General features: G+C 45.5%; 1 protein-coding gene across 3 annotated transcripts in view; it reads left to right on the top strand.

Annotated features, from left to right (window-relative positions):
- Positions 1-9379, top strand: part of LOC119399860 (uncharacterized) — a 58888-nt gene extending 49509 nt beyond the window's left edge. For 2 of the 3 annotated variants that reach the window (XR_007416933.1, XM_037666734.2), the window contains exons 1-2: positions 1568-3599; positions 8349-9379. Coding sequence is in view for 1 of the 3 variants with exons in the window: in XM_037666734.2 (XP_037522662.1) it covers positions 3409-3599; positions 8349-8646 (489 nt within the window). In the remaining 2 variants the exon portion in view is untranslated. Of the gene's footprint in view, positions 1-1567; positions 3600-8348 lie in introns of those variants that run through there. The other variant, XR_007416934.1, reaches the window with a different exon arrangement.
- The last annotated feature ends 18356 nt before the right edge of the window (positions 9380-27735 follow it).

Genomic DNA, 27735 nt, shown 5'->3' with positions numbered 1-27735 from the left:
AGGAGTACCATGTAGTGTTTATTGCTTTCTTGTAAAATTAGATAGCCAGCACCAGAACCACAATTGACGTTGCACCGATATTACGCCTGCGTAGGCTGTTTTTACAAAACAGTTTATAGACCTGGCGTGGATCAGTGGTAGAATACCTGATTGCCACGCAGAATGCTTGGGTTCGATTCCTGCTGGGATCCTAGTTTTCGTTCTTTCCATTCGTTGAATCAACGCTGCCGATGTTGGTTTTCCTTAACGCTCTAGCATTTAAGTTCCCGATGTCTGTTCTCGGCGTTCCTGGATAGATATAAACTGTCAATCACCTGTGGCGCATACCCGTACACCGCGGCCCGTGGTAAACGGGTATGTGCCACACGTGTCTAGTGGAAATGGTTTGACGACGTACGCGACAGTATTTTAACGTTATTCATGTCATGACCAGGCAATAGTGTTCGTCAAATCCTCTTACCCTCCCATGCAAATTTTGGTCTATCATGAGAGCACCCAGACGTAGGCGGCTAGATAGATAGATAGATAGATAGATAGATAGATAGATACGTAGATAGAAACGCTCAAAGTGCCAGAGGTTCGCTAAGAAATGCTTCGTATTTAAAACTTCTGCCTCTATTGGCCCGTAGTGCTACGAGGTAACGTTTGACTGCATGAGCTGGGTTTTGATTTGTCAAAAGCAGCGATTTATACAACCCTGCTCTCAAGGTAGAGGGTGTGTGCATAAAACTCTGCAGTCGACATTACCGCTTAAGTACAACCTCCACGCACTATACATATAAAGTGGATTTCAGGGGCGTGTGCAGAACTTTTGTCGGGAATGGGGGGGGGGGGGGGGGTGAGAGAGGAGGGGATCCGACCGCTGTTATGTATGTTCGTGCGTAAGTTCCTATGTGTGGGCGTATATATCGGGTGTCCCAGATATGTCGGAACAAGATTTCAAAAAAAAAAAAAAAAGGAAGAGAAACCAGGCGCTCTCGGAAAGTTGTACCTGCTCTTTATTAGTGGTTGTTATTCGTACTTACAACACGCATTTCTTCGTTACCAAGTATTAACTAACTTTAATTAGCGAACTTCTCATTAATAACTAATTGTAGGTCGCATCAAATAACTTCCAAATCAAGCACTTATTAGCTGCCTGTTTGTTCTTTGCCGAGAAAAAGCAAAAGCCCGCGAAACACGCGCAATATGAAATAGACGCGCGCTCGCGTTCCGCTGCTCAAATGTTTAACCAACTTTCTTTGCCTGATACACGGCTGCGTTCGTTCTTAGCTGCATAGAATAGGGATTCACTCTCGTTGATGAACGCAGCATGAAAACTCGCCCCTGACGCGGATTCTGTCATATCCGCCTCGTTCGTGAACGTTCATAAGTTTTCGCACGAGCTTTTATTCTGAAAACACGAGACATCAAACTCGCATAGCATTTTATGGTAAGTTTCACAGAAAGTGATTTGAGCTTACACTGGCTGACAACTGGCTTGACTGTATGCGTGTGTGTGCGCGCGCGCCTGCGTGTGTGTGTGTGCGTGCCTGCGCGCGCGTTTGTGTGTGTGTGTGTGGGTAGATACTTTATCCATAAAAACCTGGAATTCTGTATTCCCCTAGCTCAATTCATTTTTGTTATTCCTTCCAGATGAGCAGCTGAAGCGTGATGAGCCGATATCGATATTCATCAAGCGGATTTACAGATTCTTCATCAGACATTAGCTTTGATGATGACTGGGCAGATGAAGACGACCTCTCAGATGAGATCTTTGACGGATTTGAGGAAACATATCCGGAACTGCAAGTTCCCTGCACGGCTGCAGATCACAGGACGTGCCAGATAGTGGACCACCTTCCCGCACTGAACAATCTGCTCTCCTCGGTAGGGCTCCGACTGCGCGAGTTATCGGAGGGTGATGGCCAGCTGGCTGTGGTGGATTCCCGAACTGACTTTACTTCTTGGCTAAAGGAAAGTGGAAAGGAAAATTCTAGATTCTTGGCTTGGCTGCTTAATTCGCACCGATGTGTGACATCTCTGTACCTGCACGACATATCTCTGCTACCATTCTTGAAAGAAGATCCTGATGGCGTGCTTGATGGCAACTCCTCCCTGACGCCGCTTAATGTAGGCAGTCGCTCTGGTATCACAGACTCGGACGATGTGTGTGAAATAATTCCTAAGCTAATGCAGCTGGAGAAACTCGAGGTCTTGGAGGATTTCTTGGGCCTAGATACTGTTGAAGCGCTCTCGGAAGTACAACGTACGAGAAACCTGTCTGCCCTCAAAGTTTTCTGTTACGAGTGTGATGGTGATGAAGTGGTGAATGCCTTTGTGTCGGCTCTGAAGGCGAGCTCTACCCTGCGAGAGTTGTCAGTGAACGCTGGACTATTTAGCGACAGCCCTGGAAGAGGAAAGATAACATTCATGGAGTATTTGGAAAACAACAAAGTGTTAGAAAGGTTAAATATTTATGGGAACGAACACGATTTCATGAAGTGCGTTCTTATGGCCATGTGCAGGAACAGAAGCGTATCCGAACTTTCTTTATACGGAGATTGCTTCGATTTCGGAACATACCTGCTCCTGCGGGGGCCTTTTATTGGAAAATGCAGTTTTAAAGAGGTTCACGATGTCAGCCATTGACGGGCGTCACGCGCTATCTCATGAGGGAGGTTTCGAAGAATGGCTCGAGGCCCTTGGCAAAAACAGGGGGCTACGATATATTAGGTTCCCGTTTGCGATGATACCTCATGATCAGTGGGGCTCACTTTTCGAAATTGTGTCCACGCACACGAGCCTGAAGGAAGTTGTTGTGGAGGTGCCGGGCTGGCAGCAGTGCGAAGAAGTCCGAGACTCGCAGTACAAAAAAGCACAAAACTTCAAGCCTTATGAACTAGAAAACGTCCTGCATTGCGCACTGCTCGACGTGTGTAAGATCCTTGAGAACAGCGGCGCTAAAGACAAGGTGACATTCACGTTTGTGGCATTACAATCCCATCCTCTCGTCGAAGCTGGTCGAAGGCGTCATGCTTTTCCTTTTCCAGTTCTTCCTGGAGCAATGACAAGTCCATCGATGGACTTATTAAAACAGCTCTGCTCCTTCGACAGTTGCCGTATGACTGAACTGAAAGTCGAGCTATCGTGCTTGGAGGAACATTCATCGGGTGTTGCTCAGTTCATAAAGGAAACGACTACGTTGAAGAGACTGTTTCTTGGTAATAGGCTTGATCAGAATGCGCCAAGTGTCGACAGTATCTGGTCAAACATTTTGGCGTCGCTATCGCAGAATACTAGCATAATAGAGGTCACCTTACAGGCAAAAAGAGAGTCAGCCGAAAACCTGCGTACATCTCGCCGAGGTTGTGAAATCCAGCACAACAATCCGAACGCTCGATATCTCTTTAGAAATGGGACCGAATTATGGAGATTGTGCTGGTCACATCACCTGTTGATATCTCCAAGAACTACAGTCTTTGTAGCTTTAGCCTTTTTCAACCTCTGACCCCGTTGATATGGTTATTTGACTGGAAGGCTTGGTACAGCACCTCGTGGCGGAACTCTGGCATCGTGGCGCGGGCAGCTCGTTTTGCGAAACGCACCATGTGTGACAGGTAAGCGTATAAGTGCTTTTTGTGGTGTCAAGTCTTATTCATGCAATAATAATTTCTGGAACCACGATTTCATTGCGCTGCATGCCGGGGTCACCGGAAGCAAGGTATGCCGCCACTTTTTAGAAATATTTTTGCATTTTGCAACCATTGGTTCTAGAAACGTTGGGCACAACTCCCTTAAGAAACGAGTCGCTACACGTGCCGCTTGCCCACACTTCCAAGGGAGACTTCGATAGTACCCACTGCCGGATTGTCACCGCTGAACAGTCACCCTGTAGTTTTCTAGCGCACGTCGGAGACAGGGAAATGCGTCCGGCAAAGCACACACACCGCGCGGGTACCGAAACGCATTCCCGACCAACTCGCGTTGAAGAAGATGTTTAATGTAGAGTAAGGAGGAGAGGCCGGCCTGGAAAGCAGGTGCCTAGCCCGCTACTCCTCAGAGGGGTAAGGAGAAAAGGGAGAGAAGGAGAAAGAGGGAGGTGTGAGGATAGGTAACTATGGTATAGTAGAATGAGTCAGTGTAGACACACAGTCCTACTCGAGGACGTGTACTCCGCGCGAGAGCTTTTATGCCGTGGCACATTCTATAAAGGCCAGCATCTAAACCTGTGTCACTTAGAAACTTTAATAGGCGCTTTAAATTTACTACGTTAGGCGTGGTCTACGTGTTCCCAAGCACCAAAAGTTTCTCCTCCGAAAAGGGTCGGGAGTCCAGACGATCTATGACGCATTTATGTAACTGTTTTCGGTCGCCTATTCTCAGAGCACACGCACAGGATATGGTGAAAGTCCCTGCCGTGTGACACACACTGCAGTTAGAATTTTACTCCTGTTCGATCTTACAAAAGTATCGTCATGTTTGTCCGCCGCGGTGGTATAGCTGTTACGGTGCTCGGCTGCTGACCCGAAGGTCGCGGTCGCGGGTTCGAAGGTCGCGATTTTGATGGAGGCGAAATGGTAGAAACCCGTGTACTCATATTTAGGTGCATGTTAAAGAACACCAGATGGTCGAAATTTCCAGAGCCCTCCACTACGGCGCATCTCATAGTCATATCGTGGTTTTGGGACATAAAAACCTCAGAGATTATTATTATCATCGTGTTTATATGCAACACACAGCCGCAATCTATGCAGGAGTGTTTCCTGATCTCTTCTTAACAGGAATGGAATCAGAAAAGTGTGGCCAGAGTCAAGTCTGTAGAGGCGCTCTCGGCGATGGTCAGGGTCATCCCATAATGGCGTCATATATAGGCTTTCATAGACGTAGACATCAACTCCCGTCGAAATCTTGCCGCGACTCCCGGGAAGCGGTCGTGTGGATTGTAACCAACTCGCCGACGGGTATTTTCGGTTTCCCGATACTGAGGATCCCGGAGGGAAATGCGTTCGCGCTTTGTGTCGTTCTCCCAATCTTCGTCAGCCATTTTAGCCAGGTGGCATCGTTTGGACTCACATTTCTCTTACCGCTGGCATTATAGAAGGACGCGCTATAGAGTTGCTGTATATGATACCTCTGGGTGGGTACGAAAGAACGGGAATTTAAGGGCTCGTTTTTGCCAGACACAACCTCAATGAAAACCAACAGACCGTAAAGCCAGGAAAGCTGTAGGGGACGTAATTTTGTAGTCTTTGAACTGTATTGTAGTAATTATGATATAAGTGTGAAGAAGTTAAAGGGGGCGAAAAGACAACTTGCCGCCAGCAGAGGCCGATCGAACCTGGAATCTTCGGATAACGCATCCCATATTTACACTCCCAGGTTTACGAGCGATTAAGAAATACCAGATAAAGTGGACAGGAGGACGACCGCCGCTGTAGCTCTATTGGTAGAACATCGGACGTGTTATCTGAAGGTTGGAGGTTCGGTTTCTGCCGGCGCAAGCTGTGTTTTTGACCTCTTTAATTTCTTCACATGTAGATCATAATTACTATATTACAGTTGAAAGACTAGAAATAACGTCCCCTATGCCGTCCTTGACTTCATTGTCGGTTGGTTCTGACTTTATGTAGGTAGCATATACAGCAACTATAACACTCCGCGTAGGTGGTGCGTTTTTGACAACATATCGGACACATTATTTCGTCAGATCCCGGCCGCAGACGGCTTCTCTGAAAAAAAAAAAAAAACACGGCTTTTAAAGGGTGGCGATATACCTGAATTGTTACCATCCGGAGTTCTTGAACGTGCGCGGAAATTTAACTACATGGGCGTTTTTTCTTCGGATGTGTGTGTGAGCGAGGGCGAGTAGGAGCGAGGTGGAAGTGGGCCCCCCTGAGCCCTCTGTAAATTTGACTAAAAAATGACATGAACTTTTCAGATACTTTTTTTTTCTCGCCGATTACTGTAATTTATAAAACATAAAACTTCATGAACGCATGTCATGCTGTGCGCATTTTTGAATATGCCAAGGCAATGAAACGAACACGACTGCATTTTGACGCGTCAAGCTGTAGATAGATAGATAGATAGATAGATAGATAGATAGATAGATAGATAGATAGATAGACAGACAGACAGACAGACAGACAGACAGACAGACAGACAGACAGACAGACAGACAGACAGACAGACAGACAGACAGACAGACAGACAGACAGATAGATAGATAGATAGATAGATAGATAGATAGATAGACAGACAGACAGACAGACAGACAGACAGACAGACAGACAGACAGACAGACAGATAGATAGATAGATAGATAGATAGATAGATAGATAGATAGATAGATAGATAGATAGATAGATAGACAGAACAGACAGACAGACAGACAGACAGATAGATAGATAGATAGCTAGAAGATAGTAGATAGTCGATAGATAGGATAGATAGATAGATAGATAGATAGATAGATAGATAGATAGATAGATAGATAGATATGGTCACACGGTATTTCGCAGGGTAACAAGAGTACAAGGTTACGAGAAGGTAGGACAAGGGCACTGACCGCCTACTCCAAGTGCAACCATTTATGACATTCCCTACACAATTAATGATATCACATCGGTGACTGAGCACTGTACTGAATACAGCTTATTCGATATTTATTTATTGATACAGCAGCCTGCATCAACCTCTTGGCTTCTGGGTTAAGGGGGGTCAAGTACTAACAAAATATAACGTATAAACAACAAGGTAGATATTGTAATTCAAGCGAACCATTCTTCTTGTACGGATGAAAAAAAAAAGATATGTGCTAGAACTTTGTCAAACCACGCCTTCTACTTAATCCAGTCGGGGGTGAAAAAAAAGGTGCAAATCCGTCTTTGCAACAATTCATATCTCGAAGTTTTGTTTCGTCGTTATTTCAGTGCAATATGTGAAGTGGCTCTTGCAGGTACCTACATTTACTAATGCAAGTGTCAATGTAAAAAAACTGAATAGAATAACTGTGATCGAAGGCGTTTGCTGCTGTGCTGAACCGCTTTCAAATGTAGTTTGGTCTTTATGTTGGCTATACTGGACAACTAATGTTATAATCTGCTCAGTCATTCAGAAGCACTCGGTTGCTTTTATATTCCACTTCAATATTCACTCGGAATTAAGTCTGAACTACTTTGTATAATCGTCCGGGATATAAAGCCCAATGCGAGCAGAGAATAATGGAAATGGCTTAAAGATATTGCTAACAATGTCAACTGGGCGAATTCGTTTTCGTCGCTGATGGTGAAGGGTACCAGCAGGGCCGTACCCAGGAATTTCTTTCGGGGGTGTTTGTGTGTAGAACGGCTGACATTGGCCATTGGTGGTCGCTGTGAGGGCGTGCAAGTATTTTAGGGTCACCCGAAAAGTTAAAGCGTGAAAAAATTTCGGGGGGTGTCATAACCCCATCAACCCCGCCTTAGTTACGGCCCTGGGTACCAGTGAAGAAGCATAGGAACAAGAGAAACCAGCGACGATCCTGTGCATTTATTTTTCTGTGTTTTTTCGCTGCTGCCCTTCACCTTCAAACGTATCACTGTTTTCAGCTTTTTTTTTTTAAAGTTAAAATCAACTTCGTGAACCCCGTCTTATTGTCACAGACGACGGCAAACCGCTGTAAAGTGTGTTTTCAACACCACATGCTGACACAAAAATTTAAGAGTGCAGCTTCTGAATACGAACGTAGGATGTCATTTCGCAAGTTCGACCCTGTGTTTCAGCCTATGAACACAATTTTTGCCACAGGGAACGCATGTATAGGTCCTGCCTCTGACATCCAACTTTGATCTTTAAGCAAGTGCAACAACAACAACAACAACAACAACAACAACAACAACAACAACAACAACAACAACAACAACAACAACAACAACAACATCCACAGCAAAGAAAGGGAAGTAGACAACCACCCATTTGTAGCACGAAGCCGCGAGGAAATCCATAGAGATTTCTCTTTCTGGGAAGTTTGTATGGATTTCCTTGTGGCTTCGTGTTACAAACGGGTGGTTGTATAGTTCCCTTTTTTAACCCTTCCACCGCCTTGCGGGATTCCGCAGAACTGAATTGCACATCTAGCAGCAACGAAGGGTTTTTTATGCTCGTAACATCTCATTTGGTAATGAGAATTGACGAATATATAGTTAAGCACATGTCGGTGGTCTGTGGTCTTCGGTTATTATTAAGAAAATTGCATTTGCGTGCGTAAAGAGTTATCAGTTAGCGTTTGGTGAATTTGGATAGAACAATGCACACGTAGCTTCACTTTGTACAGGCCTGTATTAATTTCACATCATGGCAATATTATCTCCTTTCTCTGCCGCCAGGCGCTGTGCCAGTGCCTTGGAAACCCTTTCCCGCCATCCGGCACTTGTGGCAGAGCTCGCCGAAGTGCTCACAGTCACCGACGCCGAGGCGGCCTCGCTGGTTCGAACACGGCTCAGCCACATCCAGGATATGAACGAGTTCATGCGGCTGGCTGGTGTCGTGAAGGACAGAGTCACTTGTGAACCGCGCGAGGACGGGTGCAAGCAGTTGTGCGACCTCAACGAAGACTGCTGGAGGCACGTGATGCGCTATCTGAAGCTGGACGACATCTGCTACCCCTCGGAGACTGCCGAATGAACTGCTCTACAGTGAGCGTCGTGGTGTTCTATGCTGATAACACTGGAGAGAAATGTGGTGCCGGTGGATCGTTTAACCCCGCCAGTGCAGGTGTGGAAGCTTTTGGCATCAGGTGCATTTGCGAATGCATTGTTCATATATTGTTGAATACAACTTGTTCTGCGACAAATGCGGTTCATGTTTTCTCTAGTACAACACAAAATTGCGTTGAAGATTGTTCAGTAAGGCTTTAATGCTATTTCAAAAAATTACATGTCACGCCGCACAAGATTTTTCCTCCCAGTTTGTCATAGAACTCTACATGTAACAGAAGTGTTTTATTAAAAACGGTCATTAAGCAATGCTAAGCAAGCATGACTGTGGTATGCACGGACCCCGGTTTGAAAAAAAAACAATAAAAAAAACATATGTTTGAAGCGAATTTCCACTTGATAACCAGTTTGCAAGATCTCTAACAAGCATCAGGGGCCGTACGCGTTTAGAGAAAGAATTCTGAAGTCTTGTGTTATGTTTTCTGGGCTGCAAACGTTGTGTAATTCTGTTTCCTCCTCTCTTGCATTTTGCTGTAATCCGTTTACTCTCTATTCTTTATTGATACTTATGTGATGCTTCTTGGGTTGCTTCTTCGTTTCTTGTTATTACATGTTTATTTTTGGTTTACTTGCCAGTATTAGTTTATGCATGTATGCCTCATTTCCACCCTCCTTTGTGGTGTAACCACGCATCGTTTGACAAAAATAAATAAATAAATAAATTCAATGAATACGCTTTTGTCCAGGAACGGCGGACAGCCCCGTGGGCGGCACATGCGGCTGTGGAAAAGCACTCACACGCATTATTGTATCTTGTGAAGCTCCAGTACCGAGACACGAACGATATGTGCCATGCTAGGCAGACTGGACAGTCGTCCACGACCACAACGAAATTTTCTTGACCAGTGTCGCAAAGGAAACTGTAGTTTTATGCACGCTAATAAGATATCGGACGTCTATGCTCATCCGCCTGATATCGCTGTATGGTGTATGTGGCTATACTGCTCGTGCTCGTATCTCTCTACTAAGCCGATAGTCTTAGATGCCTCCTCAAACGCGAAAATGGACTGTGGTCGGCGTCAACTGGAGGACGCAAAAAATCATCTCTTGATGGCGGACCGTGCCATGTGCGGCACATGTGGCTATGGAAAAGCACACACAAGCACTGCACCTGTTTACCGAAGCTCCAGTACCGAGATGAAAGCGATGTGTGTCTTGCTAGGCGGACTGGACAGTTGTCCACGACCATAGCGAAATGTTCTTGACCAGTCTCGCAAAAGAAATTGTAGTTTAATCCACGCTAATAAGATACCGGACGTCTATGCTTATTCGCCTGGTGTCGCTGTATGATCTACCCCGTTGTAGTGTTCCTGTCTCTCTGTTAAGCCGATAGTCTTAGATACCTCATCAAACGCGAAATTTTACCGTGGGCGGTGTCAGCAGGAATGATGCATAAAATTATCATCACGTATTGATGTTATCATATGACGTAATAATGAAGTCACATATCGCCAAAATTTGTGACGCCATCATGATATCACTATATGACGTCACGTGATGACGTGATCACTTCACATGCTGGAAGCGCTACGATTGGTCTGTCTGTGTGATTGGACGTTCGCCGACTACGAACGGGCCCTTGCGCGCGAAGCTCCTCGAGTTAGGCGCCGCGACGCCGCTGGTCGTATACAGCCGCGTCTTTGTACACTCGCCTGTGATGTGTCTCGTGTTCGCGCTTAGTACCACAATGAATGACGCATACAGCCAACGTTTTTCCTTTTGGAGCCTTTCCGCGCTTCTCATCGACGCGGAGTTTTTGCGCGTGTAGCCATCATAGAGGAAGGAAAATCACATATAGAGGGCGATTCAGTAAGCAGCTTACCCAGCACCTCCACCAGATGTTGCGTGGTTGTGACGGTGAACGAAGCTATCGGAGCCGGTAAAGATGAAACTACAGCATTTGCAGCTTCAGACTGTTGGCTCTGGCATCGTGGCACGGGCTGCTCATTTTGTGAAACGGACCCGGTGTGATAGGTAAGCGTTTAAGTGCTTTCTTGTAGTGTCTAGCCTCAATTACGCCATGAGACAAAAAAAATGCCTGGGTCCTTAGGTCGTTCCTCACAGACATGGTATTGTATTGAATAGTATTGGCATTGAACAATGGGAAGACCTTTTCGCCTTTCTTGTCCCCTCATTGAACCCTTCCTTGAATGTTTTGCTTGCGCTTCATCGAGCACACCCTTGAATATACTCTTGATTCGTTATCTTTTTCTCTTTGGTCGAATTATTCATCCCCCACTGATCCGTGAGCCTTTCTGCACCTCTCGAGCTGCTGCCATGCTTCTGGTATTGTCCCCCTCCTCTGACCAAGTGGTGATCTCATGTGGTGGCGTCGTCATACGTCACGATGTCGTCACATATTTCGGCGATCTGTGACCTCATGACGACGTCACAAAATCCGCCACGCTGCGCCCGTCCAACTCGCCGACCGATGCGAATGGGAGTGGTTTGAGCGTATTATTGTAGCGAGCGTTTTCGAAAATAAAAAAGTTTACGTCAGCACCTTTGTATCGTCACACACGTCAAAAAACAAGAAAGAAAAACGTAATGTGTCGAGCAAATACCGCAGGCTGCCAGGAAAATCTACAGTGCAGAGTGCACACGCGAGCTCATGACGTAACTTTACAAATTCACCTCTGTGCTTCAGCCAATAACAACAATTCTTGCCAGTTTGAATATTTCACAATACAGCTAATTAATTCAGGCATGTGAAGGTGTTGTCGCTATCAACCTGGCCATTTTAGAAGGGGAAGCTTTGGTGCGCATGGAAACGTATTGGCCATGGCCAACGTAACTTTATTAAGACTGCTGCCCATAGTACACATCCGCGTACAGGAACAACGTGTGTACAGTGACTCATTATATTGTACCGTAGTCAGCTGTCGTGATATCCCCCTCTACCTCGGTTTCTCCCTTTTCGCCCTTTCCACGGCGCGGAGTAATAGGCCAGAGGCGTGCTCTCAAGGCGGACCTCTCCTCCTTTGTCTTCATTGAATATTTTCCTCTTTCCGCATCTGTGATATTTAAACAAAACAGCAACAACGACGACAGCATCAGCAACGACGACGTCAACAAAGTGGTTTTCGTGCTTAGCCACAGGAGTGCTTTCGATGATGTATGCAATTTCCTATAGGAGAGTGAGTGAGTAAGTGAGTGAAACAACTTTATTCGGTCCACAGTAGACGCGAGTAAACTCAACGTCACCTGGCTAGGCCGACTCGGGGACCATCAGGTTAAACCTGAGACAAAAAAATTGGGTTTTAAAAGTAACGAAACTCAGTTTCTTTTTCGAACGTTTCCTTTTCAATCGCAGTGCCTTATTTTATTTCTGATATCTTTTCTTCCGAATTTTATTTGTTTAGTTCAGTAGTTCGTTACTGGTAAACAATTGATTTGTAAACCTATTTTTCCAATCAAGTGAAGTAATATTCTAAACAAGACACCGTCCGATTCACGGCCGATCCCCAGGGGTGGGTTGCGCCAAGTATCTCCGGGAATTTTTTTCGGGGGCCGGGGACAGCCACTTGCTGAAGGCCTTGACAATTTCAAAAAGAAAACATCTATTTTCAATATTTATTTTCGGCAAAACACCCCCACCCCATCACAATTAGAGCACCCCCCCCCCCTGGCTACAGGCCTGTATCACAGGAACAGCCAACTAACCGATTATAACACTTCCTTTGGATATGAGAATTGACTTGATGAGTAGTTATGTCCGTCACGATCTTCGGGCCGGAGGAGGAAGAGTACAACCTTTGTATCCGTTAAGAATTACCGATATAGGCGTGCGCAAGGTTCCCCATTAGGGACAAGATAAGGGACAAGATGCTTCATAACAGATTATAAAAAAAATGAAAATCAAGCGATGACGTACTTCTCGCAACGGCCTGCCTTTGGTTCCTGGCTTTCCTGAAGTAAAGATGGGAGGTAAACGGTTCTCGATATGCAACACGTGGGGCCTTCGCCCGCCATTACCGTCAAAAAGCTGCGTGGCCATAACCTTGCTCTTTGAACAATGACGCGACAGTTCCTACTGAGTAAAGGTACGGGGCATACTTCGCGCCCCCTCAGATGATTAAGTTGTGGCCGCACCCCTGCCCCCCCCCCCCTGCGTACGCCTATGGTTACAAATTAGCATTTTATCATTAGCATACAACGCTGCATACCTCAGTTCACTTTGTCCCGACCAGTCTTGCTTTAGCGCTCTCACTATAGCATTATCTCCTTTCTGGGCCGACAGGCGCTGTGCCAGTGCCTTGGAAACCGTTTCCCGTCATGCGGCACTGATGGAAGAGCTCCTCGAAGTGCTCTCTGTCAGTGATGACGATCTGGCCTCCCTGGTTGGAACACGGCTCAGCGACATCCAGGGTATCCACGAGTTCATGCGGCTGGCTGGTGTCGTGAAAGAAAGGGTCACTTGTCAACTACGCGAGGACGGGCGGAAACAGTTGGACGACCTCAACGAAGACTGCTGGTGGCACGTGAGGCGATACTTGATGCTGGACGACGTCCTCTGCTCCTCTGAGGCTGCCGCTGCTCCTCAAAGGATGCTGTGAAATTTTCTTTCTACTCCTGAAGAAGTTTGGCGCTATTCTTCGTGCGGCCCCGCGAGTACAGGTTCGGAAACATGAAAATTGTTCGCAGCAGGTGAATTTTTCTATAAGTTACTCATAAATTCGGACACAACTTAAGTAGACAGCAGAGACACCGCCTCGAAGATCTAAGCGCCAGCACCGATTGCCTACTCGACTAAAAAACTGTTCCTGCTCATGTTCCCGGCCACGATCTCCAACGGCAGTGGTACCTGCCGTCCGGCTCATGACGTCAGTCTAGAGTGCGCTCACACTGGAGCATAGGATCGAAAATTGGGCAAGTTATTGATTTGTGGCAGTGGAAGCAAACAGTGCACTTTCTGCTATGAATCGATACCTACCTGCCAAAAGTTTCAATCCTATTCAGGAGGTGTCCCTGCGCCCAAGTCTTTCTTCGCCCTCCTTTTAATGGGGTATTGACACGAAAATTTTAAGTGATTTTTTTTCGCGACAAATCAAAGGTCAAGCCACCAAGAGCCTAGAAAATGTTCTGATAAGCGTGAGTGAACCGCGAAATTTTGCAGTATATCTTGAAAAGCTAGTTCCAGTTCCGACTGCACCCTGACGTCACAACACGGTATGAACTTCTCGTCACGTGCTCGCGCAATAATTGTGACGTTCCACGACCATGCACTCCGTTTCTGGCTCCGTTGGTGACGCACAAGAGGCCATTTTGAATGTTGTTGGTGAAGTACGAGCGACCATTTTGAATATTTTGGTGCCTGACGTCATCACAACTAGCCATACTGGTGCGTGAAGTCACCAGAATTGACACTGTAGCCTGACGTCACGCTAGTGTTGATGTCAGTATGTGCGCTATGCGAAAATGGAATATAATGCGAAAATAAAATATCTTTTCAGCATTTACTGAGGTTCACACTTGCGCAGAGCCGTCTTTGTATACAAGAGATTAATATGGCTCAGCTTCGAAAATTCGTGTCAGTACCCCTTAAGGAGTGATGTTTGCTTTTTCTGTCATAATCCGTTGGTGCATGCTCATCCTGATTTTGATAAAATGCCACCACCTTCTAGATTTGTGCCCAAGTAGTATAGTGCTTTTTAATGACCCAGCTTCCACAAGTTAATATGATGACGCTGAAGTTGATTTAAAACATATATCTGTATAACAGTATTGACGTATCAATACCTCAAACTTTTAGTTTGCTAGAGTATACAGAGAACCAGAAATATGTTCGAAAAGTGTCAACGGAAATCGTTATAGCGAAGCGTTCGTTGTTGTTTGTGATGAATCATGTTCTTGTTTTCCCGAGTACAGCGAGAAACTGAATCGGTGTGCAGTGAATAATGTTAACATAACCTTTAATGCTCGTTCTTTAATGCAAGATGCTTTAATGGCAGATCGCGAAAATTCTCGTTCTTCTGCTGATAAAGGCCGCTGTCCGACGATGAACAGCAGCACAACGTTTTCTTCTGTAGGAAATTTAGCACGAAACTCTACATGTAGGTCCTGTCTACCTGTTAGCACGTCAGGCACTGCCATGCATGCTTGTTGATTGTTTAAGCCAGTGGAAAATAACCACACGGAAAGATAAACAAGCAGTAGTGTTCATATGCATGGATCTTGGTAAGAAAAAAAAAAAACGAAAATATATAGTTTTGCGGAAAATTTCCTCTTGTAATCAATTTCCACAGGATCGGCACCATGCATAAGGGACCCTATACGTGCAGAAGGATCATTGTCTAGTATTTGTTCATTATTAGCTGTTCTGCAAACATTGTGCAATGGTGTTCTTTCCGTTTTTTTTTCGTAAGCCACTTTCCTGTAATCAACTTGTTTGTGTTTCCACTAATAATTACGATACTTTTTGAGTTGCTTGTTTATTCTTGGATATTACATGCTGATGTCGCTTTCCTCTATTGAATCTCGCCGTTTTCATTTATATATGCATGCTTCAACAGCATCCTATTTTTTTATGTAACTGCGTCAATTGTCAGTGGAATAAATAAACACGTTAAAAGAAGACGCATTCCCGATGTAATGGCCAAGAATCACATGTTAGGCACATGTGCATGTGCAAAGGAACAGACACGCACACATTATCTCCGGCTTTATTTACGCTACTCGGGTAACTGAAGTCTCTGCCTGTTATCGCTGTACATTGTGCTCGGTTCCATTGTTTGTGCTTGTCCCTCCCCCTCCCTTCCACCCTCCTCTTTTAACACGCCAGTGTTTTATGCCGGGGTCCACCAAGACTTCATCAACATCATTTCGGTCACGGATATGACGTCGGTAAAATGCGCAGGAACAGGCGACAAACAAAAACTCGAAGAAAAAGTTTCGTTGATGCGGATGACCTGGGAGTCGAAACCACGGCCTCTCGTTCCACGACGGAAGGTGCCGGGCGCTCAACACACTGCGTTACCGACACACATGCACAAAGCTTCACAAACTCGCCTTATATCTCGCACACTTTCTCCCTCTCACAGTGCTCTTGCCTGGCCGAAGCGACTAAGGAGCTACCGAAACCTGACAATGTCTCCTGATAACTTTTTGGTGCTGTTCCTAGAAAAGTCCGAGCGAGATGTACCTACCATACTCACGTGGCTCTACCATGCAGTTGTTTTTTGGCTGTAAGCGCGTGCGACGCCCACGGAAACGTAGGCAGCTTGAGTTCATGGGCGCACGTATAAAGGTTCACATTTGCCGCTTTCTTTGAGAAGAAAGGAGGCCACCTCTTTTTCAGCGGCGTGGGTTAAGTTCGGAAAGGGAGGAGGGATTTGTCAAATTGTGATTGAGCGTCCTAGCGAAATCGGCCTCTGACGCACTACGCGGAACACAGTATACTAAAAAGGCGCGGCTGTGCAGAGCAGATCCCTTATTTCTATATCATATCAGACTAAGTAGAGTTCATGGTGCCTACTAAGCACATCTCGGCGGTGCATTATGTAAACAGATCTAGGCTGTCCTCAACCGGTATCGCGTATGCATGCGTGGCTCCCATAACACATGCGTATAGTGTGAAGGAGATATGGAACACTATTTTGAAGAGCTTTTTTGGTGGTGTATAAAGACAAGTGTTTGTTACGCAATAATAATAATAATAATAATAATAATAATAATAATAATAATAATAATAATAATAATAATAATAATAATAATAATAATAATAATAATATCTAGGGTTTAACGTCCCAAAACCACGATATGATTATGATGGATGCCGTAATGAAGGGCTCCAGCAATTTCGACCACCTGGGGTTATTTAACGTGCACCTAAACCTAAGTACACGGGCCTCAAAACATTTTCGCCTCCACCGAAAATGCAGCCGCCGCAGCCGGGATTCGATCCCGCGACCTTTGGGTGAGCAGTCGAGCGCGATAACCACTAGACCACCGTGGCGAGGCGTTTGTTACGCCAAGAATATCTATGCACCTCTTCAGATGAAGTTTCGTACGTCATCGTGTAATCGTACATATACTAAAGCTCGTATACATCGGACTCGTAGGGTGATCGCGTAATAGTTCGATATATCCGTAATTACAAATGGAAAATACGCCCGTAAGCTTTAATATTCACACGTCTCGGACAGCCCCATGAGGCGACTGATTCCTTATAGGCTGCTTCGAATCGGTAAAGGTTTACCAATTATTTATTTTTCATCAACCCCTTCTTGTGAAACGTACGTATCGGACCATTAGAATAACAGAGAGCTGAGCTAGTTGGTAAGTATTCATTGTAAAAAGACAGGGCGTGCAAACACGGACACAAGAAAAAGATCAGGACACCACAAACGCCGTGCCTTCTTCTTTTCAGCCGTTGTGCGTCTCTTCAATTGTTAGTAACGGCGTTTGTGGTGTCCTGATATCTTTCTTGTGTCCGTGTTTGCACGCCCTGTCTTTTTACAATGTATCGGACCAGGAAGCAGCTTGCGCGGTTGAAGCAACGTGGCCACACTCTTTCCGGCAACAAACGGCTACAGCTTCACCGCATAACGCTTACTTTTCTTCGCATTACGCCAATGTGTAGAGGTGACGCTTAACAAGGCAAATCCCTCATTGTGAAGCACACCAGGCGCTTACATCGGAATACCACTGATAGGCCACACGATTCACCCAAACTGACCGCAGAGTCCCTTGAAGTCAACACACACGAGATAACACATCAAAGCGGGACGCGGATACACAAAATCTTAAAAAAAAGAAACGCACGCTAGTGCCTCCAACTCCAACTGTCACCTGCCTCTTGTCAACTTGACTATAGTCGAATAGAACTGCAGAAGCCCGGATAGGCCCCACCCCGATGACCGAAGCGCGACAGCCCATCCACGACTAAAGAAATAATCCCGCTCATGCACTCGGCAATGTTCTCTGAAGGCGGGGTCACCGGCGTCAGGCTCATGACGTCAGCCTGGAGTGCGCGCCCATTGGTGCAGGCTTGTGTGCATCCGCCTTTGAGGAGGAAATGCCGCGGACTTCTAAAGTTGTATCCGACTATAGGCAATTTCTGCCTACACCACGACGGTTCGGCAGCACAGGGTAGCCACCACAAAACACGGCTAACACTGCGCGATGTTTAGGTGGCTATTTAGCAGTGTAGGCGGTAACGCGTTACAAGTAACGGCGTTACCGGTAACGCGTTACTTTTTTCAGTAACTTAGTAACGTACTCGTTACTATTTCGGAACTGTAACGGGTAACGTACTTTCGTTACCGTTTTTCGGTAACGTGAGGTGTCACGTTACTCGCTACTCTTCATTCCAATCATCCTCGCAGTCTTACACAAAATTAATTCGGAGCGCCTTTCTCAGAGCTCGCCCCGATGTTATTTTGTCTCTCTCTCTCTCTCTTTATCCGTACTGGCACTTTGCTTCAGTTGTCTTGTGGCTGCGGCAGACTGCTGTCGGCCCGCCAAGCGTTGACAAAGCGACCCCGCACGGGGTCCTTTATTGCGCAGGGGAAATTTCAATGGGAAACAAATTGCCGAAATTTATTAAATGGATCTGCTATAGTTTCGGCTACCTTGCTGTCGAGTTTCAGTTGTCGTTGATTGGCTATCGAGTTTCAAGTTGTCGTTGATTATTGATGAAGTGAAGCGAAATGCAGTCCTCGTAACCGTCAAAAGTGAGCTCTCGAGATTTCCTTGGCTTATGGACATGAAGGCTAGGAGTGAGCTCCAACACAACGGAGGATGACTTCTTCGGATATGCCTTCTCGACATCATCGCCATCTGAAGATGAGAGACTGTCTCAGTACCTTTGGTGCCGCATTATACTGCGTTAAGCGAGCTCAAGGAAAACTTTCCGCGCGTTCACCAGCTCTTCGTGACAGTGATTACACAAGTACCATATAGCGCATCCGTCGAGCTCCAATTTAGCATAGGTGTGGATGTATTCGCAAAGAAGCGAGTCAAGCTGTACGATGACAGCTTTGAAATACAGCTGTTGCTTACATTCAGCACTTAGCAGTTACATTAGGAAGTTGTCTCTGCAATACTCTAGCACTGTGCATAAATTCAGTATTCAAAATTAGTTTTTGCTTCCTGCTATCTGCAACTTCGACTACGTTTCTGGTTATTAAATTCCTGTGAGAGAGGCTAACGCTGAACACGTTCACATACACAGACGCCATATATGCAGTAATTATACAAGTTAAATTGAGAAAAAGAAATGTCCATGCGCGCAAATGCTTTTCCCTAGATTTATGCCATTTAAGCACTTATTTACTGCTAAAAAATGCGTGTTTATTTTGTAAGTAAAAGCACGCAGTCATAATTACTGCAAATTTGTTCAGTGACTTTTTCTTTGCGGAGAACGTTGACGATGAAATCGATCACTTTTATTTTATTGTCCCACTGCGAAAAAATGGCTTCCCCATGTGCCACAGAGTCAGAAGCCGTCACATGTAACTATACAGTAGTGATGCAGAACTATCGGTAAATTGACTATCGATAGTATCGATAGTTTTTTTGAAACTATCGATAGTGTAAACAAACTATCGATAGTGCTACTATCCAGAAACTATCGATAGTGCCATCGGTAGTATCGTCGTTAATATTACTATAGCGATAATACTGCCACGCGTGTTTATTGCTTTGTTTTGACGTATTCGGGTTTCACCCACAAAGACTGCTAGCAACGTTTGACGCAGACCGCGCCGTAATGTTTGAGAAGCTTCGCAAATGTTTGAGACCATTCTGTTAAGAATACGCGCCGGACGCGAATAGTCGAGTTTATTCGAGAGCTTACGCGAGCACCAGCGATAACGCTGGAAGGTTTGATGACTGATGTACAAAGGACGACGCGTTCCACCGATGATCAGATTACTCAACGGCTGACGACTGCTCCCGCCGCTATCAGTGCACAGCATGTATCGCTTGCATTTTGAGTTTTGATTTTCTGGGCACAAGTTCGCCCAAATAAAGAGCTCTGTATTTCCCAGTCTTGCTACGGCATTCTTCCCCGTCACAGGCATGCGACAATACCATCGATAGTGGTGTGAATAATGATGCGGTTGCTGGCCGGCCATATTGTCAAAATATTTGCGATAGCCTACTACCATTTCGATTAATTTATGAGCCATTTTTGGCAGAGAAATTAATTATTTCCACAGTGACAATGGTGGAATATATCCATCAATAAATTCGTATCCAAAAGCAACCAGTAACGCCTTACAATTAACTTCTTGATATTCTTTATTTTGAAATCATAAAATGCAATATCAATTTGAAGCCGCGCAGTCCCACCAAATGTAAAGGCTTCCTTTCCACTACAGCTGAACAGTTTGACTATGATCATGCGTCAGCAAAGCACTCAGGTGAAGAACACAATCATGCCACCTTTCTTGCCCATTAGCCTGCTCCTCCGGCTCCACTATGTACCACGCGCGCGGGAAAGCAAGTTTATTGTGCAGTGAGTCCGCGCTGTTGATTTTATACTATCGATAGTACCATCGAATTTTTTATTATCGATAGCGCTATCGATAGTATTTTTCACCATCGATAGTTCGATAGTGGCTCAGCTATCGATAGTATCGATAGTACCATCGATAGTTCTGCATCACTACTATATACAGGCAACTTAGGCAGTACTGCCAAGGTACAGTGCATTTGTGAAATTATTCTCGTTAAAATTAAATCAGTACTTCGAGTAAAAATGTTTTTTCGGCTAGAAATTTTATGTAAAATATAAATATGAGCTTTATAAACTTGCTATTGTATGTTCCCGCTGCGAAGGTGCGCTGATTAAGATTTCTGATCATGGAGTAACGGCAGAAGTAACGTCCGTTACTTTTTTTCGGTAACGGTAACGCGTTAACTTTTTTTTATGGGTAACGTAGGGCGGTAACGTGTTCCTTTTTCTTTAGCGTAACGAGTAACGTATTTAGAGACTTTTTTTCGGCAACGCATACAACACTGCTATTTAGTCTCGTGCTTGGTTAGCGGGAGCGGTATAGCCGTTTCAGAGCGGTGAAGTATACTGCATCATGACTATCCAGCGCCGACAGAGAGTGCTTCAGTAGTTTCAGCTCAGCGGAGACCTTCGGTGCAATATTGTAGGAAAGTACGGTCGGTCAAATGCGGCGTATGCGGCGATTCGGTTCGGTGACGACGCAGTTACGTGCTTGCCTTTCGCGTAATGTTAGCGTGTGACGTCTCGTCGCCAGAGTAGTGCAGCTTCGATATACACCAGCAGTGTTTCTCCGCCACCTACGCATCCCGTCCAGCTTATCACGACGTGACTCTACCCTGCTGGTCCGTCTATGGCTGGGAGTGGCCTTCTCATATGCATATTCGTTTATTATTGGAATGGCTGTGAGCCCGTCATGTGAAGTCTGCGGGTGCAGCGAAACAGTCGCGCACCTTCCCTGTGAGTGCACCCGCTTCAGCTCCGAAAGAACGGCCCTCTCAGCCTCATTAGGCCAGCTGGACAACCGCCCTCTCACGGAGAACAAAATCCTAGGGCCCTGGCCTATCCGGTCTTAGGCACGAGCCGCTCTGAGGGCGTTGTTGCGGTGTCTTCAAGCAGCCAGTCTCAATGTCAAACTGTGACTGTTGGCAGAAAATGTTGCTGTGTTGTACTTTGACTACGGTCATGACTTCGTTTTTTTTGTTGTTATTGTATCTTGTCGCGGTGTTGTCGTCACATCTCTACTTCTTCTTTTTCGGTCTTTTACATCCCCTTTCCCATTCCCACGTACAGGGTAGCAAACCGGAGACTGCTTCTGGTTAACCTTCCTGTCTTTCCTGTCTCTCTCTTCTCTCTCTACTGCTCCCAGTGCGACAGCACCGGTTAAATAAACTGTTCCCTTAAGTGCCACAGAAATGCAACAACAACGGCGTGTGAATGTAGCCCAAGTGAGTGCTTTGGTGCCGCGAGAGACACGCCAGCGGGAAGCAAAGCGCGTTCCCGCGTTGAGGGCTCAAGCTACGATCTCCGCCTCTCGTGTTCCTGAAACAGTGTGTGGTGATGCATGCATGAGCACCTAATGCCCTATTACCGGGGAGCGCACACCTTCGCGTTTCTCTCCTCAGATGACGACGCTTTGAATGAACGCATATAGAGTACCAGTGTTTATTATGTGCCTATTGATACTATATGCTGTGTTTAGGTGTACGTTGACTATACTTCAGCTACCAGATCAACAATATTTACAATATGTACAGCCCAGCAGTGGATACCTCCTGGGAATTGTGAAAAGTTTAATCATGGTCATGGTCGTTAGTCGTCAGGATGGAGATGTACCACTAGGCGTCAACGTGGGTGAATCCACTTGAAACGGTGCTACACCTGCCAGGCGGCTCTCGTATATCAATGTACAATAAACAGTCAGCTACTTCTGTGAAGACACGTTTCACTTTCGTGTTATACAGATTCCTATGACGGAGTGATCAACAGTGTTTTTAAGCGCGGAGCACTTTAGGGGCCCTGCTTGTCGTCCGTCCATGCATCTCCCGTGGCGTGATCACTAGAGGCCGGATTTTTAGGCATTAAAAAAGCTCGTTTTAGGCACCAAAAATAGGCAGGCAAGACAACGTTTTAGGCTTCCAAAATAGTAAATATAGGCACAATAAATTTTCACAAAAATGCAAATAATTTCAAACGAAGACGTGCACGACCTCTGTCTACGACAGAAAAACAAATGTAATTAGTTAAAATGGCATAAAGGCGCCAAAGGTTAAACACAGCCGTACAGTGCTTTGTCCCGCACGGTTCGCAGATCATGGTCTCTCCAGTGTTCTGCACGGTGAGTCAAGTGCCTACTGTCGAATCAACACACTCCTGAGTGTCTCTTCGGCATGACTGAGAAGGGCAGAGCAGGAGCAGAGAGCCGTATTGCTAAAGAAAAGAAGGGAGCGATTCCTTCTCTTGTCCGGATTGAATCGCGTAGAGCCATTTTCTCCCCTGCAGTAAACTATTGGCATAGCCAGGGAGGGAAAGGGGAGGCTTCGGGGGATTCAACCCCTCCCCCCCCCCCGAAACTATTTAGTTTTGCAGCTGTATATATACACGCACACATACGAACGCATGCACGAACATACATAGGGTATGGTTAACCCCCCCCCCCCCCCTTTTTTCGAAAAAAGTTTCTGGCTACGCTACTGCAGTGACCACCTTCCAAAGTAAATTACAAACAAAACAAAAGCCCGTGCACATCACATCTTTTTTTTCTTTTTTGCTCTTCTCTCTCCTTTCCGCTGACGACTCTCCGCGGTCTCGCATTCGCCAACCGTCCGCGCCAGTGAGTGCGCCGGTGAATGCTCGCCGCGGGGTTCCACTTCAGTGCTGCTAGCGGTTGTTTTCCGGAAGTTGCCTGAACTAGAGGACTAGGTTAAACCCCAAACAGCTCTGAACAGTCAATGTCGCCCGGTAACATTAATAACTTTCTCAAACTGCTCTTGAAATCGAAACTTGCGGCTAAACAGTGTTCATATAAGCGCCAATTTTGAAAATCGGCATTTATAAGCATTTATAATTTTGAAAACAGGAATTTGTGAGCATTTAGGCACAAACGCCAGAAATAGGCATTTACAGGCACTATAAAAACACTATAAAAGCCCTTCTTAACCTCTAATTCATGCTCATATATCAAATTGGCGCGATAGGAACGCAAGGAACAAAATAGGCATTTGCCTAAAATCCGGTCTCTAGTGATGACACTCTCAGTAAAGCGCCCAATACAGGCCATAACAAAGTTAGAAATGCTAAAAACAGGACCAAAATGAACGAAAAAGAAAGGTATAACTAACAGAAGTGACCAAAAATATTCGCAATACTTAACCGACTTAACTTAAAATTACTAACAACGATTCGGAAACATGCGCCTGACTCCCGTGCCGCACAAGAGATGGCGCCACCGCTTCGCCGAGAGCACGATAGCTCCTTCTACGTGCACTTCGCCGGCGCATGGTCGCTACATATGAAAGGGTAAATAACCTGACGGAACTCGCTGCAGACCAACTGCAGACGACATGTATCTCAGCTGCCGTAACAAGCAGGAGGTCGATAAAGCGCGCCCAAAAGTTGCGCGTATGTCGCACACCGAGTTTGCGAATCTCCCTAACAAGATTCTACTCGTGCCGGGGAAACCCTACGTGCCCACTTCGAACACTGACGCAATCGGCGATTTGGTAAACGAAGCAGTCGGAACTCTACGAACGGGAATCGCTGGGTGCCCGTGCTACCCACTTCCTCAGGTTTCACAGTAGTGCTAACTCATGCGCACAGTCGTTATTTCTATGGGAACATGTTCTGCGACTCTACGATGCCTCAGAGCTCCTGTGTATGCATGAAGGAAGAAAAGGAAAACTAGGAGGAAGCATCACGTAATTGCGCTTAACCTCGGCAAAACGAGATCCTCTGACGCCGCCCCTCCCGACCTCAGCGCGGTGCCTCCTGGGTAGGATTAGGCCCGCAGCAAACGCAATCAAAGTGAGCCGACCAATAGTAACCCTTGGCTGCAGGGGCCTAGCCAGGATATTTTTTTAGGAGAGGGGGATGGTTTACGTATATTCGTGCGTGCGTTCATATGGGCGCGTGTATATATACGCATGCAAAACTGAAAACTTTTTGGGGGGTTTGAACCCTCCCAACCCCATGGCCATAGGCTTGCGCAGGGTTCCCCAACAGAGGGGGCGAAGGTTCATCGCAGCGTCTCCCCACCCCTACTAAGTCAATGTACGGGGCAGATTTCGTGCCCCCCCCCTCTTTGTGATAAGGGGGGGTCAATGTATGGGGCAGGTTCTGCGCCCTCCCCCCCTCTTAGGTCACTAGGGGGGCCACTGCCTCCACCCATGCGCACGCCTATGCCCCTGGCTACGCCGCTGCTTGGCTGTCACGTGAACAGGGCATTTCTCCCTCAATTTTTATGACTAGTCTTCAAGAATGTCACGTACTTCTTTCCTCCATGGGGATCCCTCCTGCGGATCAAGTCATGTGGTCATATGCAGTAACTATAAACGCTGGATGAAGCAGTGGCGCCATCTGTTGTCTACGAGAGCATGCGATCCTGATAACAGAGCTGCGCTTTCCGACATCGAACGACAGGCGCCGGTACTCCCACGGAAGCCACAAGAGAAAATTACGCTGCTGCCTGATAACGAGGGCTAGCAACAGCAGAAGCGGAACCGATCCACAGCCGGTGACTCAGAAGAGGTGTTAGTTGGATGCGTTTGCGGCTTTCATTCGGGGATGAGAAAGCGCAACCTGCTGCGATTCTGGTAAGCTTGTAGTGCTGCCCCATTAGATTCATGAACTTCGTGTGTTTTGGTAACGAGCTTTCATCCAAGCAAATGTGTGCAGTATGCGACTGCATCCTGAAAGTAGCGAATCCAGTGTTCTACCCTCGACTAAAGTATATGCGACTACAGTGTTCTAGAAGGTTTTCTAGACTTTTAAAATATTCTAGTTCACTTTAGTAGGACTGTTGGCAAAGCAGGTACAGGAAAGGATTCACAACTGATATCTCTCGTATGTGTACCCATCGAGAGATTATTTCCTCTGGATGTCATGTGAATAGACCACCGACGTCACGAATTGTGCCGAAAAGACGGCCAGGAGAGCATGACATGCTCTTTCTTTGTATATTCATATATTGTTTTGGGGCCCTTTAAACAGGATATGTCTCTATCGGCTGGTAGCTCTACAGCGCCACGTTTCTCTGCATATGTATTTTGAGGAAAAGCTCACCAAAGAATTTTACTGTTGTGGTGTTGTTTCTTTTTTCTTTTTTTGAGAAGGAGATGTTTAGATTTTTGCAGTCGAATTTACTACGGATAAACAGCCTACATGCATTAAGCTCATAGAGTCGGTCAGTATTATTTTGTTGTTGATTATCAAAGTCGGCGAAGAGTCTGCTGGGGCGCTTTGGAGTCGTTAGATATACAAATTTTTTTCATGTTATCATTTCTAAAATTTATAAATTGTAATCTTTCAGATCTTTTAACTTTAATGTTTAGTGCTGTTCATTCTCGCCAAGTGAGGTTGCTTTTTTATCTTGACGATGCACAGAAATTTTCAGATGATTGCTGTTGATAATGCCCTTTGAGATTTTACTCGAAGCGGCGAATATGCGCAAGAAATACAAGTTCGGTTTTGACAAGAGTGTTACTACAGATTATCCAATAATAAATAATCAGTGCGATTTACGTGGTGCAACATACAAAATGTAGCTGGCGAGCTTGTAATCTATGTCAACTGGCATACGTTTCAAGTGCTCTCATCAAATCTGCCGGAATATTTACGATTGAAAACCGTGCTACGTACACTCACTCGATTGAAGCAGCTTCATCACTTACAAGTTAAATGTTAATAGTTCTATGTACATCTCTATTGAAGGCACAAGAATAACTCGAGTGAAGTATTTATACACCCTAAAGGGTGCATGAAGTATTCATACACCCTTTTCATACTGACTTTTTAAAGTACGCTTTCTTCCTGCTAGCCATAAATCCGTGGAACAACTTACTTCCACTATTATCGATAGCGCGTAACTAACTTTCTTTCCTTGCTTCAAAATTACGTACATGATTCACAAATATGAATTACAAACATTTCGCGCCTTCTGTAGCGATATTGTATTAGTATTCATCCTGCTACCTTGGTCTCACTGAATACTATTAGAATGTATAACTTTTTAAAAATTTTTGGTAACTGTTACACATATCTAATGTGAGTATGATTGTATGATTATACAAATATTGGTATGATATGATTATTTCAGTGTTGTATAGTTAAGTCTTCACATGTATGGATGTTCATCTTCTCCTTCGCATTGGTATTAAAAATCTGTTCCGGTATGTCGCGTGATTTAGATCGTTTTTCATCTTGACTTTTACGTATCTATTGCTTGTGACCTTCCTGCAAAAATCCTTGATATGATTTACTGAACGTTCCTAAATTATTAATAAAATAAAATGTAACAAGTTGAGAAGAAATTTGAGGGTGGCGCGGATTTCGGCAAATGTGCTTTGTAGGTCAACCTCCTTGATCAGTTTCCGCGGTAGCTTTCATGTTGAAAATACGGAAGATCGAGCTCGAATAACGGCCTGATTTGACTCAGAGCCGTGTATTCCTTAAGGGAATATACGGCTCTGATTTGACTCTACATTCGCTCACAAATTGGCTCGGTTACTGTGCACGCGTAGGGTTATCGTTTGCATGCACTCTTTGTCGGTCGCGTGTCTAAAAATCAAGAATTGTATATCCGCGAAGCTCACTTCGAATTCTTTATAACTTACAGATCAAAGTACCGTAGCGTGATGGCCCTACAGCGAGATTTATCCAACGAAGGGACAGATTATGAAGATTCACCAGATGTGAGCCTTCCTGAAGACCTATCAGGTATGACAGATTATGAAGATTCACCAGATGTGAGCCTTCCTGAAGACCTATCAGGTATGAGTTCTACTGAAGAAGGGGAATGTAGGAGCCTTTTTGAAGACGGGGCACATATGGAAGACCCGTCAAATGAAATCCTTTCTGAGAACATCCAAAGAAATCTGGAATGGCCATGTACGGCTGAAGAGGACAAGACGTGCCAGATAGTGGACCACCTTCCCTCATTGAACAAGCTGCTGTGCTCGATTGGGCTCCGACTGCGCGAGTTATCGGACGGAGATGGCCAGCTGGCTGTGGTGGATTCTCAAGCTCCTGGATTTACTCTTTGGCACGAACCAGGGACACTTGAGGCATTCGGACTCTTGTCTTGGCTGCTGAAGACCCATTCATGCGTGACGTTCCTGCACGTGAACGACGTATTTCTTCGTGAATTCCAGGAAGGGGTTCTTCAGGGAGTCCTCGATGGCAACTGCTCCTTGAAGTCGCTAAAAGTGGACAGTTCCTACTCAAAAGGCGTTAGCAAGATCATTTCTTCTGTCGCACAGCTACAGAAACTCGAGGTCCTGTCCCATGACCTGGACATAAAAGTTGCGGAGGCCATCTCGGCAG

Source organism: Rhipicephalus sanguineus, chromosome 7, assembly GCF_013339695.2.
Source record: "Rhipicephalus sanguineus isolate Rsan-2018 chromosome 7, BIME_Rsan_1.4, whole genome shotgun sequence".
Classification (NCBI taxonomy): Eukaryota; Metazoa; Arthropoda; class Arachnida; order Ixodida; family Ixodidae; genus Rhipicephalus; species Rhipicephalus sanguineus.
The sequence above is the reverse complement of the archived record's forward strand: the minus strand, read 5'-3'. Positions and strand labels throughout refer to the sequence as shown.